The 19,512-nt window shown below is 41.8% G+C and overlaps 3 protein-coding genes across 8 annotated transcripts; 1 reads left to right on the top strand and 2 right to left on the bottom strand.

Moving 5' to 3' along the window:
- The first annotated feature begins 1,118 nt into the window (after nt 1-1,118).
- Nucleotides 1,119-5,383, top strand: LOC115048741 (intracellular hyaluronan-binding protein 4-like). Of its 2 annotated transcripts, none has more exons than XM_029510459.1 (8): nt 1,119-1,387; nt 1,753-1,903; nt 2,107-2,247; nt 2,331-2,402; nt 2,500-2,580; nt 3,514-3,688; nt 3,907-4,095; nt 4,358-5,383. In XM_029510459.1, exons 1-8 carry the CDS (start codon nt 1,144-1,146, stop codon nt 4,418-4,420), a joined length of 1,116 nt encoding a protein of 371 aa, XP_029366319.1. In that variant the 5' UTR covers nt 1,119-1,143; the 3' UTR covers nt 4,421-5,383. The 2 variants fall into 2 exon arrangements, with proteins under 2 accessions (XP_029366319.1, XP_029366320.1); XM_029510460.1 differs by having other exon boundaries at nt 1,144-1,381.
- On the bottom strand, nt 4,638-16,712 carry cdc14b (cell division cycle 14B). 5 transcript variants are annotated; one of them, XM_029510456.1, is made up of 16 exons: nt 16,547-16,655; nt 15,224-15,314; nt 14,423-14,498; nt 13,889-13,981; nt 13,672-13,748; nt 13,342-13,408; nt 13,107-13,257; nt 12,790-13,020; nt 12,535-12,673; nt 11,709-11,874; nt 11,460-11,557; nt 7,434-7,481; nt 7,229-7,348; nt 6,712-6,880; nt 5,699-5,764; nt 4,638-5,476 (listed from the first exon to the last, which is right to left on the bottom strand). In XM_029510456.1, the coding sequence occupies exons 1-15, from the start codon at nt 16,653-16,655 to the stop codon at nt 5,741-5,743; spliced, it is 1,659 nt and encodes a 552-aa protein (XP_029366316.1). In that variant the 3' UTR covers nt 4,638-5,476; nt 5,699-5,740. The 5 variants fall into 5 exon arrangements, with proteins under 5 accessions (XP_029366316.1, XP_029366313.1, XP_029366314.1 ...); XM_029510454.1 differs by lacking the exon at nt 4,638-5,476 and having other exon boundaries at nt 5,741-5,764; nt 7,229-7,351; XM_029510457.1 differs by lacking the exon at nt 4,638-5,476 and having other exon boundaries at nt 5,741-5,779.
- Nucleotides 16,713-17,127: 415 nt separating this feature from the next.
- On the bottom strand, nt 17,128-19,197 carry prxl2c (peroxiredoxin like 2C). Its single transcript, XM_029511195.1, has 6 exons — nt 18,941-19,197; nt 18,521-18,589; nt 18,375-18,428; nt 18,178-18,283; nt 17,952-18,086; nt 17,128-17,861 (listed from the first exon to the last, which is right to left on the bottom strand). Exons 1-6 carry the CDS (start codon nt 19,121-19,123, stop codon nt 17,731-17,733), a joined length of 678 nt encoding a protein of 225 aa, XP_029367055.1. The 5' UTR covers nt 19,124-19,197; the 3' UTR covers nt 17,128-17,730.
- Nucleotides 19,198-19,512: the final 315 nt, after the last annotated feature.

The raw sequence follows: 19,512 nt of genomic DNA, 5'->3' as shown, positions 1-19,512 counted from the left end.
ACTTACAGATTCATGAAGGGAAATTAGATTTTGCCTGGTGTAAAGAACACTGTTCAGATGGAAAAGCAGTAAATCGTTTTCAATATTTGCACCATTTTTATATCCAACCAGACCATGCAGATAGACCTAGATGACTGTAACTATCATAGTTACTAATAAGACAGTGAAAGATGAAAATGAAAAAAGAGAAACATTTAGAGAAGCACTGCATACTGATAACAGCAAACAGGTGGAAATACTCTGAAATAGTCTGAAATTGTGTAAAAGACACAGTTTAACCTGTGCAAAAGATGCTGGTAGCAAAAATTATGTGGTTTTGATAAATACAGCTTAAAACAGGAGACATTCGGGGTCAAAGGTCAGCCCTTTACTTTACAACAACAACAACAGGGAGGAAACGGCTCTCTTGTTTTGTTCTTGACTTCTTTTCATCTACTGAAATCAGCATACTAACCAGCTGCACCTTATCACTTTCTGCGGTCTCAGGTCTGCCATGATGAAACTGTTCTGCTCAGGATGTGTGATGAAAATGCAAAGATGGCTTAAATTCCTGGCACTGCTGTTAATTAAACAGCTGCTATGCTAATGTTGGCTGTGTTTCCTGAGGTTACAACCAGGTACAGACTATTTACATAACACAGACGAATGTTTGGGTGGAAAAACGAATGTTTTTTTTTTTTTTTTTAATCAATCTCTAAATGGCAGCTGTCCTCATTATAAATATTTTCCCACCTGCAGTTTGTGCTTTAATCCATGTGAACTAACTGCAGCCAGCTACTGAGCTGCAAAATAAAATTAGCTGAATTTAATACGAACAATCGTCAGCCTTGCCATTAATACGCCCATCAGAGCAGCTGGTCCTGACTAAGCAGATGGGCCACCTGCTCTGGTGAAGTCCTGGACCAGGTCCAGCTCCGAATATTGATCCGGACCGGCCTATTGACGAGCAGGGGGCGTGGCCTCGCTGCTCGCCGCACGTGCAAACATTTAAAAGTGCGGACGGAGTGAGCGCGCCGGGCTTTCGACCCGCTCCGCGTCATCTTCGCTGTTTGGTGTATTTTTCACGGTAAAATCTGGGAGCTTTCTAACCAACCAACCCCCCCCCCCCCACACACACACACCCAAACCACCTCCGGGATCGAAATGTTGCCGGACGCCTTCGGCTGCGTCGTGGCGAACCGGTTCGGGGATCTTCTGGACGACGACGCGGACCCGTTCGACCTGATCAGCGAAGTGGAGAGCGAGAAGGAGAAAAGGAAGAAGAAGAAGAAGAAGAAGAAGGAGGAGGAAGAGGAGAAGAAGGGCAAGCAGAAGAAACCCGGCCAGAGGGAATCCCAGAAGGACAGGCGGGTCCCCATTGCGTCGGACGGCCAGGACCTGGGTCCAGGTGAGAGTCCGGATGGTTCTGGCTGCTGCTGGTTTTTCTGGACTGGACGGTCAGCAGAGGCTTTGTCTGCTGCTGATGCTGCAAAATCAGCTGGCCTGTTGGAGCAGGATATCCTCTCCAAATAATTTAATAAGAGCACATTTAAAATTATGCACTTTTTTTTTTTTTAACTCCTGACACTGATTGGCTGAGAAATAAACTACAGACATCTTATAAAAGCTCCAACCTTCTCATTTTACCTATTTCATTACATCTGAGCTCGAAGCAGGAGGCTGGAAATATCCAGCCAGCACTGTTTATTGTTTTACTGATGAGAGGTTACAGTGAGATAGTCCTCATGTTAACCCAGCAGTTTCTGTCCCCAGTCCGTCAGCCACAGCAGCAGCCACGTTCATGGACAGGGCCTGAGAGCGGAGATGGCCGAGGAGAGGAGGCCCAGAGGGGCATGAAGAGAGCAGCCGCTGGGGAGCGGAGGGCCAACCAGGAGGAGCACCTGCTGGACTTCTCCGTCCCCAGGTAAGATGAGGCGACAATGAAACCTTATGCTGTGCATCCTCCAAAGATAACAGCCTGACTTCTGATCAGGGTGAAGTTTTTGTCACTTGAAACAACCCTTAAACTTCAGAGAGGGGATGGTGCCTCCTTCCGTTTCTATCTTCAATTGTCTTGCTGGGATTTATGACCAGGACAAGCTAACAGAAGTTGGATGTGTTCCTCAGGCCTTCCGATTACGCAGACTCGGATTCCAGGGGCAGAGGGGGCATCAGAAGTAGGAGAGGAGGAAGGGGTGGTGGAAACATGAGGAACCAGGACGGTGTCAACCTGAGGGGCAAGAGAGAATATGATCGAAACAATGGAACGTAAGTTTGTTTGGCCTTAGCTTATGTTTTTGATTCCTCTGAGGGGGGGCTTTGGCAACTGAATACCTTAATACTGATTCCAGAGGCATCTCTCCTGAAGAAAAGAGAGGAGGCAGAGGACCCTGGAACTGGGGCTGTGTCGAAGAAGCTGCTACGTGAGTGAACTGCCACTAATGACATACAAATGACAACTTTGACTTTGACAAAATGTACACTCATATTTTCTTTTTTTTTTTTTTTTTTTGTATAAAGTGAGTTAATGGAGGTGATGCCTAATGCTCCAGTCAAAATGGAGGAACCCCCGATGCATGTCGATGAAGAGAATGAGAATCGGTAAGTGAAGCACATGCAAACATTTCTTAAGAAAAAAAAAGGCAGCATCATCTGGTTTAATAACAAATTGACAGCCGATTGTCTAAACTTGTCTAAGCATCTTCTACAAATCAATCATTATGTTAAAAGACCTGAAGTGACTCAGAACGTGTTGCGGGTTGGATTTGGTCTTTTGCTTATTTAACACTTGCTGTTGTGAACATGTTTGTAATGTCTGGAGGTTGTTTGTATCGGACATTACCATACAGAGGGGACACTCAATGTGCTTAACAGGAATACAAGCAGCATGAAGAAGCAAAAAGCACTAACAGTATAAAAAAAGAACAGATAATGCACAATTGTAGAGCAGGATTCAAATGAATGCAGTGAAGCATCTCTCCCCCCCCCCCATTTCTATTGCTTATCCGTCTGTCTTATCCAAGTTGTGGATGGTGGAGGAGCCAATCTCAGCTCACACTGGTCGACGGTGGGGTCACCCTGGACAGGTCGCCTTTCCATCACAGGACCCACACACAGAGACCAACAACCACTCGCACTCAGACCTACACAATTTAGAGTCACCAGTTAACCCAAATGTGTCTTTGGACGGTGGGGGGAAACCCACACAGACATGGGAGAGCATGCAAAGTCCACATAGAAAGGCTGGGAATGGAACCCACAACCTTCATGTTGTGGGGCAACATAGCACACTGTCTTTCATATCTTTTTCAGAAACACATTTCTGAAATTCTGAAATTTGTATTTAAGAAAAACATAATTTACTGGCTTAAAATAGTTTTGCCTTTTTTTTTTTTTTTTCCCAGGACAGTATTAATGTATTCAGTGGCTCCAAACATTGTGCCCCAAACTTTTTTTTTTTTTTTAAATAAACTAAATTTCTTAAGCAGGATGAGACAAAGCAGACTGACAGGAGTTTGTCCCCACTTATGACAGAGCAATGGATGAGGACGATGGTGAGATGGTGGTCCAGGTTGCCATGGAGATGACCCTTGATGAGTGGAAGGCCATGCAGGAGATGAGTCGTCCCAAGACGGAGTTTAATATTCGCAAAGCAGAGAACAAGATTCCCTCCAAAGCCAAGGTCATCCACCAGTCGAAGCACCTGGAGGTGAGAATGTGAAACGCCTAGAACAGTGACGCCTCAGTGAGAACATTTAACGGGCAGGGTTGTCAGGGCTTAACCAAAAAAACACATGGTGAGAAAGGTGCACACCGCTTTCTCAGTCACAATTTACATGGTGGCTGATGGGGAGACTGAATTTTTGCTGTACCTGCCAGACGCAGCTGTCATTCAGACAATCTTGAGTGGTTTCCTCCAATTTTCAGACCATCAAGGGGACTCTTGAAGACATGGAGGAGGAAGGCAACTTCCTCCGCAGGTCTGTGAATGACATCACCTCTCTTCTGGACATCAATTTTGGGAGTCTCGGACGCCCCACTCGCGGAGGTCGGGGAAGGGGAGGAAGAGGTGGACCTGCTAGTCACGCAGAGAGACTCAAAACCATATTGGAGAGGGTAAGTTTCCACTTCGCACATCAGCATTTTGCTTAAAAAAAAAAAAAAAGTGATGGAAGTAGAATTACTAAAGGTTTTTTTTTTTTTTTTTTTTTTTTTTTAAGGGATTGTAACTGCTTATACTTAGAACACTTACACTTTTAAAACCTAGTCTCACATCAGAATGACTGCAAATCAACATAAAACCAACCAGTATATTTGGAACAAACTATATTAAAGGGCATGTTCAGATTAGAGTTGGTAATCTTTGTCTTCCTGTTAGGAGGATGATCTGGCACCTAACCCGGATGACCCAGAAGACTTTCCAGCTCTCACAGGAAGATGATTAAATACACTTTCCTTCATCTACCTTCTGTGGGGAAAACTTATTGCACTTAACACTTGATAGAAAAGTTTTCATGTTTCTGCTGTTCTTAAGATTTGGGGTTCTATTGCACTGAAGGCACTGTTCACCTTTTTGCCTCATGAAGAATAAATGCTTCTGCAAGTTTATCATGGTTTTTTTTTTTTTTTAAATAGGCATGATGCTGCTGTGATTTAAACATGAAAACAGAAGACATACCTTGGAGTACAATTTTATTTAAAATATCCAATTCTATGTGCTTCAAGCAAATGTTTTTAGTGGATTATGAACATGAGTTAGACAAGGCCCCATTAGGACCACTGACATTTCATAGCATGATTCAAACATAGTACAAAAAATATTTACAAAATACAAACTGAGTATATCAAATGTTGACATATTTACAGTCTTGAAATACAGTGGCTGAAAAGCTTCACAAGTTAATGACAGTGACAAGCCAGCTAATAAATGGCAGTAAAATGTGCACAGTACTGTATCATGTGATGGGATTTGTTTCTTCTGTAACTGCAGCAAATACACATTTATACCCTCTTCCATTGAGCTGAGCAGGATTTCTCACTTCTTTGTACAAGTTTGTGGAGAAATCTGGTTCAGATTGAAGTGAATGTGGTGAATTCATCTTATAAACCAGAATCTGTTGCACAGTGCTCACTTCATATGGAATCTCTTTGATTCACCTGCCAGTGTGATGGATGTGGTTCAATATGGGTGCTAGTGCATGCTTCAGTAAGTAAGAACATCCTGGCATTGATTTCTGTTTCATGATGCTGCTAAAAATATATATATAAAAAAAAAAACAAAAACCCAAAGTGCCTTACAGGTAAAATTACGTGTCAAACATTCTATGAATCATTAAAATGTAATATGTTGGTTCATGATTTTTCCACCCTTCAAAAATAAAAATCGACAAAGTATTACACCTGAACACAAGCTGGGTTTCATGGAAATTTCCTTGGGGTTTGTCTAGATCCTCAGGCTCATCGAAGTAGAGGAGCTCTAGCTTTGGGTATGGAGTGACTATAAAGAGAACAAAAAGTCACAGTTAGTACTTTGTATTGATTTACATTGTGCTAATGAGTTGCAGCCATTTGAATATCATGCAGTCAGTGTTTATGCACATGGATCACAAACACACCTAAGAATGCTTTGTGATATATAATTTTAAAGATGTGAAAATGAAGCCATTTATAGTACGTTAAAATACATTGTGAAAGAGTGAAGAAGTGTAGGGATAGATACCATAGCCTGGAAAATCGAATTGATTGCAAAGAGCCGCGAGCTTTACGTCCTCGGGAGACAATGCGTCTGTGACATGTAAGAAATGAAATAAGAAAAGAAAGGGGGGAAGAAACACTGCAGATTAGTGGCAGTAAAAGATGAAGACAGGGTTACAAAGTGGTGACAACAGGCTGGGGGCAGACACTGAGCAGCAGAGCCCAGAGAAGCTATAGCCAGTCATACTCCAAAATCAACTACTCTGAGAAAACATGCAAGGAAAGCTTGTGAAAAGAGCAGGAGACTGAGGCTGGTGGAGTTTAAACCTAGACTAGTGCATAAACAGGGAACAATTAACATACATGATTCCTGGACTGCGTCAGAAATACTCTATTGTTTGCACAACATCTGAGTAAAGAACTGTGACTGGGTTGCACCAATATCCTTTAATTTAAATCCATTCCAAACATCCAGTTAAGTTAACCGAATTCGAAATTAAATTTAATTGACAATTTATATAAGACACCATTATGATTAATGCTTTAGCTCTATACTTTACATTGTATGTGAATCAGTGCTGTAACCCCCCCCTCCCCATCTGTACTGTTGCCTATCAGACATTTGGATTCATTTGAGCAGTCAGATCAAAATCATTAAGATTTTATTTAATTCCGAGTCACACAAGACATCTTGAAAATAGTTTGAGGATGAACCACAATTTGATAGTTAAAATATTCAATCATTGTTGATGCATCCCAGACTAAGTACTTGAAGTGACAATGAAAACCACTGCCTTGAGCATCAAGGCTGGGTTTTCACAGACACCAGTGATGTGATGTGACGTGATGTGATGTTTAACTTTGCTCCACAGAGCTGACTGTCAAAACCAGGGAGACATTTTTTGAAGTATGAGTTCCTTATTTTGACAGCACAGAGGAAAAAAAAAAAACCCAAACTTGTCAGAAAATGTGTTTCTCTTGGTGTCAAAATACAGCCAAAGTCCCCATATGGCTCAGAGTGGGTCTGTGGGAGCTTGCCTGCAGGTGGATCTGTGCCATGTTTAAGTTGATGAGGGTGCCTGTGTTGGCTGTAGCACTGGCTGTGTCTCTATGGCTGCCACATGGCTCACAACACATTGGGTCCCTGTCGCCAGTCACTACATGCAAGTTGCCTAGGGACCTGGCCAGTCTGGTGTGGCACAGGGAGCTGGCAGAGAGAAGGGGGAAGCTGTTAATTTACTCTGCATGGATCCATGAGTGGCTATAGCCTCTTGGTTGCTTTTCAACTGTGTCAACTCCAGAGCAAACACTTCAAAACATGATAGCATTAACAACACTGCTCTTGATGACAAAGAAATGGAGAATAATCAAAACTGGAAATTTTCTCGTTTAAACATTTTCTACAAATATGCATAAAATTAATTTAAAAAATGTGAATTAAATGTTCTCAACAGAAGAAACAGGAAACAGATGAATCTGTCAATGTGGTTCAGCAACAATGCCCTTTTCTTGTGCTGCTCTTATTAGACTTCACAGTCAATGCTCTGCCACTGACCTTCCTCCTCCGTTGGCTGGCAGTGAGGTTCTGGTCCTCTTCCTGCTGTCTGAATGGTCAGACAGAGACAAGGGGATGACACTGGACTTACAGTCCTGAACACTGCCATGCAAGATGACCCTGCTGTAGAGGAGGGAGAGGTATCATATTTAGTTTTGGCCACGATTAAGTGCATATTACTGCACATGTACACTGAAAATGTTACCTTAGGGACTGTGATGATGACCTAGTGTGAATCTTGTTCTCTTCCTGTCTGTGGAAACACAGTTAATGTGACAGTCAATACATGATTTAACTTTACAAAGTCAGGAGAAATGAACGTGAGCAGGAAAAGACTGTATGGAGATGGAGAAGAAGGATTTAAAGCTAATAGCTTTAGACTTAGGCACATATTGTTATTGCAGCTTCAGCAGCCAAGTTGGATTAGTAAAGCCAAGTAAGTACCAGAAAATGCCAAAGGGAGACACCAAACCACTAAGAGGGACCTGATTTGTCTTTTAACAGAGCTATTATTGTCATCAGCTTCACTGTGGGATTTTGGATTTTTGGCAGTTCAATCAACATGATAACCAGCAAAGCATGATGTTTAAAGATGACAGGATGGGAGCAGTGTATGGTAAAAAAAAATCATTATGTACTGACAAATGGAGACAAGGACAGGGCAGGAGCCTCTGATTACTCAGATTTTTACTCTGGCTCTGCTTTTTGCTGCGCTCACAGAAAGCTAACAAGAGGATGATTTTAAACGACTATCTGATTTGGGTTGGGAATTGAAGAGACATAGGGGGCTCACTTACAGCATTCTCAGTTAGAGCTCCAGAACTGGGCAAGGCAGGTTTTTTGGGGGCTGACGGGCGGTAGAACTCATTGAAATCCTAACCCGTCTATACAGAAATGCAGGATGGAAGAAGGGAAGCCATACACAATCCACCACAGGGCAAGGCTACACAGGGAGGAGAGCAGCATGGCTACCAGCCATCTGAAAGGAGGACAAATCCAACAACAAGAGCAAACGGAAAAAAGGGGAAAAAAAAGGAAGGAGAGACAAGAGACGTCCGGGCAGGACACAAAGCCTCTGATGTTCTGCTTTTCCATTGGGACTGGATTAGATGAAATACCTTTCATAGAGCCTTAGATCCAATACTGCCAGTAACCAAGTTGTTATTCTTAGCAGGGAGCCATTTATGTAGAACCCTGAGATTTGAAAGCTAATGAATATGCTGGCAGATATTCTTTTTATATGAAACACTTTGACCATAAAGATGAATGGGTCTAAGAGGTGTGACAAAATATAGCATGGTAGGTTGTTTTACAGTTCAAAACAAATCTTAGATAAACAACATCTATCAGTAGCTCGAAATATCCCAATTTCATGTATTCATGATAACATTTTACTCCATAAACAGCTGGTAGAAATCTAAAGGAACAAACAAAGCCCAAAGCTCAGATGTTTTTGGTTTTTTTAAACACTGATCCAGTCACAAAAGCAATGGAAAAACAATAGGCAATTGACAATGAACCCGGCCCAACATTAATTACGTTAGACAAACACAGATTGAACACAGAGGCATGTCCATGCGTGCATGTCCAAAGGTTACATGCCTGCTGCCATGCGTGAAAAGGCTGAAAAGATGAGGAATTGTTTTCTTATAACTGTTGTTCTTGCAGGAATTCCACATGCACCTCTATATAACATAATAAAACAAACAGTGGAGCCAGATGGTGAGTTCAGCTGCAAGTTAGATGTTTGTCTAGTAATGCATACATTGATAAGGCATATGGCCCAAAGTGCAAGCGAATCTCTCTTTTGCTGGAAATCCCTCCCAATGACATAGGAAAGCTTTTTCTCCTCAGAAACCCGCATAAATTTTGTAGTTCTTTGTTTGAATACAGACCAGCAGGAATTTACCATTTCAACAAATCCATTTAAGGCCTCCAATTAAACTCTTAACACCTTCATCAAAGATGATTCCAACAAAAAATGTTCTACAAAAAAAAAAAAAAAAAAAAGAAAAAACCCAAAAACCTACAACTTGAAGAGTTGGCCAGACAAGTTAGCTACTTTACCAAACAATAAGGAAGTAACCATTGCGGATAAGAACAAACAACAAGTTTCCTTTCCTGACATTTTCCTTGATGACTGCTGAGTCAGTAGTGCAAGCCATGCACTAAACCATTAAATTCAACTAATCCAGATCTCATGTCAAAGTGATTAGTTGAATAACTGGTGCTGTTGTTATGAAATACAGCAGGCTCAATTTGAGACCTTTACTGTAACTCGGATATCTTATAAAGCTGAACAGCTCAGTGTGTCTATGAGGCAGACAATGAAAGGCATGTCAATGTAATGCATCCATTAAGTGCATGTCCACTTCACACCGTAGTCATCCACAGAAAGAAAAGAGGAAATAAAAGAACATCAAGTCAGCCATATCGTTAGCCATACCATTCACTGGAACAGCAACCATTACTACTGATTGAGGATATCATCTGGAAAGAAAGTGTCGTGGACTTACCTCCATCATACAAAACCTCACAGCCTCTCTCTGTCTTTTTCTGCCTCTTTCTCCTATCTTTTGAATGGCGGGCAACACATCGGCCACACCATACCCATGAGGCTGCAGCAGAACACTACCACCTGCCTGACATGGGACAACAAAAGCCAAGCCATGTGGGTATATTGGCAGAGGCCAGTCAACCATCCTCACTGACAGCCTTACTGACACTCAACCTTCCACGGCCTGATTTACAGAGGCACAAAGGATTAGGACTTCACTTCGGCAAGTACAAAATCTGTTCGCATTTTTCCTTTTAGATAACTGCAGCTGGATTTTTCATTGGCACTTTATCACTTTCCAGTTTAGCACAGTGCTTCTGTAACACTGACTAGTCAGATGTTGTTGCTGCTGTAATCTTACGCTTCTTACACAAAAATGTATAAGAGAGAAATTTTAAATGACCGAGCTGACTAAAGGTATAAATTTGCAGCATGCCTCTCCAACTTTCTTCGTACCAACAATTAAGTCTACGATTTTTTGCTTTTTTGGTATTTCCACTATTAGTTAAAGATTTCTTGACTGCATTTCAATAACTGCAGAGGAAGCATTAACAGACAAATGGAGACATTGTCTATCTTAAGTTTGACTGTGGCTCTACATGCTCCCACATCTGTTTGCAGTGACTTTAGTTCCACATTGTCATCACTCCACTGCCTGAGACCAAGTCAAATCAGTTCAAAGTGATTTCATCTTGAAGTGTTAAACCCTACTGCAATGTTATCTGTTTTAAAAATCGAATACACCACTTCCTGTGCAGTGTTGATCATACCCTGTAGGGGAAAGTTTTCTTACAGTGATGAAATTAAATGAATAATAATAATAAAAAAAGAAAATAGATAAAAGTGAAAATTTCCCAAAGACTTCTCTTGTCTTAATTAGTGACCCAATTACCCCAAGAACAATGTGTCACCATAAACCCCAGTGACAAGCAAGCTCTATATTGATTTGGCCTATTTCTCCTCTTTCTTTACATTTTCTTTTAAAATGCTTTCATTTACAGCTCAACAATTCAGCAGTATAATACAGTTAGATCATGTCAGTGTCGTTCACACCCTTTGTGCCTTTTTAAATCCAGCTCTCAACAACAAATTTTCCCGGAAGATGGTATATCAGCTAATTATACTCAAGTCCTCCAAACAACTGTGTCTCACTTCATGTCTCAGTACTTGACCTCCTTCCTTCGCTTATTGTTCATTGTCATCACTTATTTATAATTGAGTTTACACTTGACCTGCATGCAACAATATTTAACCCAAATAAACCAGAGAGGGGGCAAAAAGGAAAAGTCATTGAACTATTACTGGAACACAGCCTGGTTTAGCTAACATTGACTCGTAATATTAGGAGAAAATTGCCATGGGATGGTTGAGGGAGAGCAGCCCTAACAGATTAGCCTGACACAAAAAGTCAACTGGCTACCCTGAATTAACAGTCAGGAAAGGAGAAAGTTCATTAAATGAAATGAAAAACAAAAACAAAAACCTACAAGGTCACGATCTGGTCATTATGAAATCTTAACCTTTTCCAAATCACAAATAGTAGTGATTTGAAAAAACACTGCCATATACATGTAATGATCCGACGGACTGACATGAAGAGGCACCGTTCAGTTTACAGTTTACAACATGTTAGCATGATGCATGACAACACTTTCAAGCTGCTTGGGTACTTACGATAGTGAACCTGTAGATGATCTGGCCTGCCTCTTGCTCTTGAGGGCTCGCAGTTTATCACCCTGTGTAAGGCCGTTTCTCTCCTCTTCATCATTATACTGCAAAATAGAGAAAAAGCAATGAACAGGAAAAAAAAAACCCAAAACAAAACAAAAACAAACATTGCTCACTTATGATTTGTTAGTTTTTCTCCATTAAAAAAAAAATAATTATGAAAGCAGGAGAATAGAGCATGATTTCAAAATTTACCTGCTCCATTTCTTCTTTCTTGGTCACCCTGTTCTTGTTGCTCCCATTGATGGTAATGTCATCCACTCCAGACAGGATCCTGGTGACACCCATCTTGCCATTCTCTTGTTCATTTAGCATTTTCTCCCGGAAAACATCCCCCTCAGCCCATAGATTGTTCTGCTTCCTGGTGTACACACCACAAAATAAACTTATCATTGCCAGACCACCACAACCATTATTACCATTTCCCAGCAGGAGCAAGAACATACCAAGTTTCCCTCCAAAGTTCTGTATCAGCTTATTCTTACCTCTATATTTCTGCTTTTTTGATTTGTTTAAAGTGAACATGCAATATCAATGAAGAAATATTGCAATAGAAATGTGGCATTTGTGGCACTGAGTTCATGTTGCCAGCACTGCTGATTAAATCCAACTCCAGCTACGCAGTTTCTGACAATCTAGCTCTTTAAAACTCTTTATGAGGTAATGAGGCATCCAGAGAGCTCAGACCTCTTCCAGGGTTGGTGTTAAACGATATAAAAGAAAACATTTTCACTGATGGTAAATTATTGAGACCTGCCCCCAAATTTAATAGGTTGTTCGCCAAGTCCACAATCTCTTAAGTTTGTTACAAATGTTACATAATCACTCTGACCAACTGATAGACATGGGTAAAAAACACAGCTTCCTTGTTGTGTGTAGAAATAACCACAACATGGAAATATCAAACCATGTAAAAACTAACTGAAGTGGATGCCAGTTTACGCCAAAGCCACGTTGAGTTCATGCTTCTCACAGGCTCTGCAGTGGAGAGCACCAGGACACACTATCTGTAGACACCTACTCTTCAACAAAGTTCTGCTGAGGCCCAATGATGGATCCTGGTCGGCAGATCCTTATCCAGGCAATGGCCTCTGCAGCAGTCAGGCGATAATGTTTCATCATATAGCAGCCAATCAGAGTGCCAGTTCTTCCCAGACCAGCTGAAACACAAAAAAGTGGTATGGCATTAAATTACATAACAAACAAGACGCACAGGACAGTTTGAACCATAAGCACAGTGGAAGTACATAATCAGCAGAAATGTTTAAGATCTTACCTTTGCAGTGGACAGCAATAGCTCCTTCTGCATTTTCACAGATGTTGAGGAACTTCCTGACGATAGAGTCGTTTGGTGTGCTACCATCCACAAAGAACAGGTCATGATGTTCGAAGCCAGAGTCTGTAAAACGCCTGGCATCATACATCTTCTTGTTGAGGCGGATGATAGTGGTTATGCAGTGGTTCCTAAAGTAAGGGATGTAGGCCTCAGGAGCGTGCAGAGGGTATCCTGACGCATGAGAGAAAACATTCTTGTAAGTTTAGGAGTTGTTACAGGGAAGTCAGAAACAACTTTGCTGTGATGTTTTCAATTACCGTTCTCTATTTTGCTTTTTGGATGAGGCCCACTGAATGCGAGGAACTTTCCTGGAATGATCCAATTTAAGTCTCCATTTTCTGCCCTCTCATAGTGCTCATACTCTTCCACATCAAAGTTTGAGAAGTCCAGCCATCCATATTGCAGAGCCTGAAAGATGGTTGAAGGGTAGTAAATTAGATCAGGCGCATTACGCAGCAAGGCAGGGAAACAAATAGATCTTAAATTATCTACCTTGTGAATAGCACGAAGGCAATCTAGGATGTTCAGATTGTACATGCAGGTTCCAAATGAAGCATCTCTGTGAAACAAAAGTTCTGTCAATACCAGACCAACACACTAAAGATTGATATTTTTTTCCTTTTCTCTGGCCAGAATGTAGATTGATATCTTCATCTTATGCTCTAAATTGCTTTACTAGTCTATATCTTATTTCAACATTTTCCTTTACTTGATCTTAAAATCAATTGGTGTGTATGGCTGTTCACAGCAATGAAGTTGACATTGAAAACCAAACAAAGTCCTTAACTATTTCAATTAGCAATATATATAGCGAATAGGTACCTGAATGGGAGGTATGTTGAATTCCTTGACACCAGCAGACTGTATGCCTCTTCTGGCATCATGTTTAGGTGCATTACCTTCAAATACAAACATCAAATCAGCAAGTACTTCATGTATTAAATGCTTATGCAATTTCAAAATGCGACTGTCTATCGGATTAATATAGGTGCGATTGATTTCACATTACTTATGTAATGCACGTTTGTACACTACTTACAGCATATGACCCAATCAGATAGGCAGCATTGGCCTGTTTCTTCTGGTCTCCACAGGTATAAAATATGATCTTCTTCCTTGATAGTGTAAATGACTGTGAAAATATATTAGATAACAAAGAGCATGACATGATGCCTCATTTATTAATGTCACACAAGAATATATAATATTCTTGTTCTGAGCATATAGATATTAATTCTCCACCATTTTTATGCAACTATTTTGGCTGTATGTCTTCAGGGGACAACGTATACAATTTAAATCAATCATTACAAAACAATGTAAATGGTAATGGAATTTAAATCTTGAGATAGTTCACTTCAAGACTGCTACAAAGTGTGGAACAGCATTGTTACCAATTGAGACTAATAGTTTATTTTGGACAAAATCTAAAAGTTGTTAAAAGTTGTCAGGTCCTGCTAATTGACCCTACTTTATTTTGGCCAATCTATTGCACGTTTAAGCAAATATTGATTGGCCTACCGTTGCTTCCCATTCTCTCTTCCAGGAAGTGCAATTAAGGGTAGCGGTTTACCTTGAGCTTCTTTGTCAGCTTGCAACAGAAGCGATAAAACATGGCCAGGTTCAGAGGGCCAAAGTCCGCATAGAAGCTGAGAGACGTGGATAGAGAGACAAAAAGAGAAGAAATAGTATGTCAGAGTGGCTATTTATGCAACCAGCTACGGTCTCTGGGGAACTTTCACTAGATAGAGTTGGCCATCTCTGAAAACACTGACAGAGTAAAGACTATATATGGATGTGTTTGATGCTGGAGTGGGTCATTGAGAACAGGACAAAAAACTGCAAAGACAAGACGTCTTCTTTGTAACACTGCCATAAAAATGGAAAGGTCAATCATATCCCCTGTGGCTTGTAGAACAGCAGCTCATTGAAACAGCTCAAACCCAGTACAGCATTTGAAGCCGCAGCTGTAGCAGTAACCTGGTCCTCCAATTTCTTTTATTTACCTTTAATTTTTAAATGCTGTTATGGTCAATTAGCTTTCTTCCAATGGCAAAAGGACAGTGAACCAAAACATACCTCAGTCCTGTGGGCTAAAATAACCAGTCTTTATAAACTGGCTAAGTTCACTCTATTGGCTTCAGCGCCCAAAAATGAAGTTTGATGTATTCTGAATTAGTTATGTGCAGAATTGCTTGCAAGCATGAATGAAGAAGAAAGGAGGAGGAGGTGGTGGTGGTGGTGGGGTGCTGTGCTTTTGGGTGGTCTGCTTTACTGCATTCAGCTGAGTGCAATGGAAAGGCACCGACACAATGCAACAGCCTGCCAAACCGAAGTTGCTACAAATGCAAAAGTTTTGGGACAAATAACTTACTTCTCGTAGGCCAGCTCCTCATCTATGCAGAAACAGTGTCTCTCGGCTGTGCTCTTGATCTTCTGCCTGAGTATGGCGAAATATAGCTGATCTGGAGAGGGGTGGGGTAAAGGAGCAGTTACTTAGCTTTTTGTCCTGCACACTAACTTCTTCTTGGTTCTCCCTCTCTGCATTCACTTTGTCAGCAACTCAGCCTGAGTCTTTTTTTTTTGTTTGTTTGTTTGTTTGTTTTTTTTTTTGTATCTTACCCTTGATGAACTCGACACATCTCGGGGAAACATCGTCCGCCGTCATCTTGCCCGCAGATTTGAACATGACGTTTTAAGAGCGAAAACGTTGGTGCGAGGTTGAGTTTCTTCAAAACGACTACAGCATGCTGAGTAAAACTTTCAGGAGGAAAAAAATAAATAAATAAAAATCTAAAACTAAAAACTTTCCACCAACGGCGCGGATATTTTAAAAAAAAAAGTTATTTAAAAGCTTAAGAAAAAATCGTTTTAAAGCGTGTCTTCTTGCTTTTAAAAGAGGAGAAAGTTAGCAGGCGGAGAGGAGCGAAGGAGACTTTCGTGTGCAAATGCGCACTCTGCTAAAGGGAAAAAAAATATATAGGCCCCTCCCCTTTAGGACGATTGGCGGGTCGCTATTGGCTTAGAGGGGATCCAGAGCGACGTGCGATTGGAGGAAGGAGCTGCCACTCACGCCCCCTTCAGTTTTAAAGTTCTCCACGCGAGGACCGCTATAGGCCCCGGGAACGTTGCCCAAGCGGTTGCTAGGACGATCCGTCAGCCAATCAGATCGGTGATTTCCTCCTCGGACCCCCCCCTCTCCCCCCTCCCCCCTCCTCCTCCTCCTCACCTTCCAGGACCAGAACCAGGAAAAACGCCACATAAAGACGGGAAAACCGGCGTGGACCGACCGTAAGATTCACGGCATTAACGCACTCACACAGGGACAGGGAAGTTCTGTGGCGACATTGGTGTCCCCTGGAAGATAGATAGATAGATAAATAAATAAATAAATAAATAAATAAACACCGCAACAACACTGAAGTGCTGCAAAAACTGCGAAGGTAAATCGACGCAACAAAAAAATGTAAACAAACAAACAAAAACCAAACTGCGCATTAACAGTAAAGAGACAGACGGTGTCGCCATATTCGGAGGAGGAGGAGATGTGTGTGTGTGTGTGTGTCAGTGTGTGTGTGTGTGTGTGGGGGGGGGGGTGCTGAGGAAAAAACAAATCTAAGGCTTCACACTCATGCTGTGTCCCTCTTTGTGACACCTTGGCCCGGCGGGTCCAAAGTTGCCGTGCAGATCTTCTTACCTGTTATCTCCATGTAGATGTCAGAGTTTAGCTCCGCCTCTGAGCTGCCGTGCGCTGCGCAGCGCTTCTTCCTCGACTCGGCTCGTCTCCTCTCGCTCTTGCGCTTCATTTTTGCTGCTCAGGGCCGGTCGGTGGACATTACTGAGCAGCTGCTGCAGACCTCCTCCTCCGCTTTGCAGTGTACCCCCCCCCCCCTACCACCCCCCACCCCCGGTTCTGTTGTGTTGTTGTGTTATTATGGCATGTCTTTGCTCCCGCGCTGCTGCTGCTGCTCTTCTTCTGTATATGCGTGCGTGTTTATGTATTTGCCTCTGTGTGTGTGTGTGTGTGTGTTTGTTTGTGCGTGTCAACCGAGACAGTCGCCTGCTTCAGCCTCTCCGGTGCTGGTGACGTCTGAGAGCAGGGGCAGGTTTCTGCTTTCTGAATCCCCTGCATGTGACGTATCAGGATTAGATGTCCTGTGCCCACCCTTCACTGTTCAATGCCAGCAGCAGCCCTGTAATATGTTGGGATCCCATTTTGGACACAAACTGTGCTATGACTTTGCACAAATGCATGCAAATACAGCCAAGAAATAGAAATTAAACTTTATTTGCAGTGTAATGAACACTGTGCAAATTAGGAAATGGTTATTACTAAAAAAGAGGAGCAGGAAAAGACCAATCAGTGCATCAGCTGGGAACATCACTGTTAACCACATTATCATCTTACAAGAATACCATCATAAATACTTAAGACATCAAAATAGGACAACTCCTATTAAAAAGTAGTAAACAAAAGATGACCAATATAGTAAAATACATCTCTGCATGTCATTCCTACTCTTACACTATTATGACAAAAAAAAAAAATCTTACCTCAAAGCTCTGGAAAATGTTAGTAAGGACAACTTTTTTTTTTATTTTCATAAAAAGTTGTGAAGATTGGGAATGAGATTTTGAAATTTTGGAATATTTTTATGCACTCAGATGCCCTTCAGGGCTTGTTTTGCTGTGTTATAATGTGATTTCTGTAGAAAAATGGTGTGCTCTTATTTAATTATGTTGAAACCATCTTATTTGCAACTGAGAACGGTGCTGCCCAAACTCTTTCTGCGCACCTTGCGACACCCAAACATGCGTCATTTGTACACCTTTGCAAATCAAGTGATAACAGCAATGAGGAGTGAAGCACGCTTTTTCAGGCTATACGTGTATGATCTTTGGCTTATTGCTGAAATCCACAGTCTCTTGAACGCCGGCTAGCTGCAGGAGCCAGGTAATGGGCATGTGGTCCAAACGGTTCATGTCAAAATGGGTGAAATGGACTTGAGGGCCTGTGGAAAAAAGAGAAAGATATAACACAATAGGAGAAAGGAAAGAAAGGAAGACTAAACACTTACAGAGATGAAGACGAGAAAACTTACCTGGCCCTGCAATAATAGCTCCACCCTGTTGATGTAAATCACCCTGGAAGTCGAATGCAGGACTGCTCATGGCCCTCCATACACTCTTCAGTTGGCCCATAAACACACCAGACTTCACATGGGGACTAGGCTTTGCTGAGCACATAAACAAAATTACACATGCAACTTTTAATTAACATTTCGATATAAGCTGACTGGCAGTGCCCACACATTGTTTTTGCATTACCACAGTCTGTAAATTTCTCCTCTCTCTTCATCCCCAGCTTTTGATAAATGCACCTCTCCGGGTCTACGTACATCTCATAAGGATAACCCGTCAGTGCGCAGAATGACTGCATGAGAGATTGAGAGGGATATTTCAGATGTGTGAACAGTGGATGGGACAGAATGATGGGACACTGAGGGATCATGCATTTTACTTACCTCTATATGATGATGAGCAGACTGACCAATCACAACCATTCTAATGTCAGCACCCTGCAACAACACATCAAATTTAGCATCGACCAGAATCAACAACTAAAAATGACACTGTATCGGCTACAATTCAGTCACGGCCCAGTATTTACCTCCAGTGCTTCTCGGGGTATTTTACTCAAATCTTCCACATACTCTCTGCAGCTGTAGCACAAGAAATTCTGTTGGGGACATACAGTGCACAACAGATTGACAGATTACAGCAACGTAAGAGATTATGTAACTTCTTCAAAAGCTCATCTTGCACCTATGAAATGTTTAGCTTTCTTCTTTCTTTCTCTTCTTTCTCTGTCTTCCCTTAAAGACATGAGCTCTTCATCCTTCCATCAAAGCATCTGTCCAGCAAGGCTGAGGCTCACCTGTTGCTACACCTTGACGCCTTTCAAAACAAACACCTTTTGAGGCTCATTAAAATGATTTTAAACCTCTCTTGGCTTCACGTTTGGCTTCTGGCAGGGTGTACACCTCCCAACCAGTAAAGAGAAGTCAAAATGTTTATTTTTTTCTCCTACCCGGACAAAAATCATAACCGACTTCCGGTCTTGGTATAAAGACTTGAAAGGTATAGAAGCTCCATGTCGGTCGTAAATCAGACAATCTTCGACATCTTCCAGACGAACATCAGCTGGAGGTGGCCGAAGATCTCCACTTTCTTTGCAAACTTGTCGCGTTATGGGTGAAACTGTCTCGGCCATTTTTTTCCCCGACACTTCCCGGAGTCGCGCTTCTATTTTAGGAGCCGCAGCTCCGGCTGGAGGAGCCGAGCTGAGCCGCCCGGAGGCTGGAAACTCACGCCCATATTCTGGGTGTGTGTGTGTGTGTCTGTGTGAGAGAGGGTGGGGTCGTACACGTGTGTCAAAAGTTAGTGACACTGTCACACAACTCTGCTAATATGACTTCATTTCATGAACTGTGCACTGAGGGGCACTTTATTGGACTTTATTGGATGCATCCACAGTTTAACTAACCCCAATTTATAGCATAATAACAGTGCGGATAGGAAGGATATATTTCTGTCCAGTCCCATGCTGTGGAGCATCATTGGGCCAAGACTAATAAAATACTGTTAAATTATTACTAATAA

This window comes from Echeneis naucrates, chromosome 9, assembly GCF_900963305.1.
Source record: "Echeneis naucrates chromosome 9, fEcheNa1.1, whole genome shotgun sequence".
NCBI classification, from domain to species: Eukaryota; Metazoa; Chordata; class Actinopteri; order Carangiformes; family Echeneidae; genus Echeneis; species Echeneis naucrates.
The sequence above is the reverse complement of the archived record's forward strand: the minus strand, read 5'-3'. Positions and strand labels throughout refer to the sequence as shown.

Excerpts from the sequence above, each read along its gene's own strand:
- LOC115048741 (XM_029510459.1), top strand. The coding sequence starts at position 1,144 with ATGTTGCCGGACGCCTTCGGCTGCGTCGTGGCGAACCGGTTCGGGGAT. Across the intron at positions 3,689-3,906 it reads ACCAGTCGAAGCACCTGGAG|ACCATCAAGGGGACTCTTGA; the intron begins GTGAGAATGTGA and ends TCCAATTTTCAG. Across the intron at positions 4,096-4,357 it reads TCAAAACCATATTGGAGAGG|GAGGATGATCTGGCACCTAA; the intron begins GTAAGTTTCCAC and ends TCTTCCTGTTAG.
- cdc14b (XM_029510457.1), bottom strand. The coding sequence starts at position 16,655 with ATGAAGCGCAAGAGCGAGAGGAGACGAGCCGAGTCGAGGAAGAAGCGC. Across the intron at positions 13,258-13,341 it reads GCCTTCGTGCTATTCACAAG|GCTCTGCAATATGGATGGCT; the intron begins GTAGATAATTTA and ends ACCATCTTTCAG. Across the intron at positions 11,875-12,534 it reads CAGCAGAACTTTGTTGAAGA|GAAGCAGAACAATCTATGGG; the intron begins GTAGGTGTCTAC and ends TGTGTACACCAG.
- prxl2c (XM_029511195.1), bottom strand. The coding sequence starts at position 19,123 with ATGGCCGAGACAGTTTCACCCATAACGCGACAAGTTTGCAAAGAAAGT. Across the intron at positions 18,284-18,374 it reads CTGCTCATCATCATATAGAG|TCATTCTGCGCACTGACGGG; the intron begins GTAAGTAAAATG and ends TCTCTCATGCAG. Across the intron at positions 17,862-17,951 it reads AGCTATTATTGCAGGGCCAG|GCCCTCAAGTCCATTTCACC; the intron begins GTAAGTTTTCTC and ends TTTTTTCCACAG.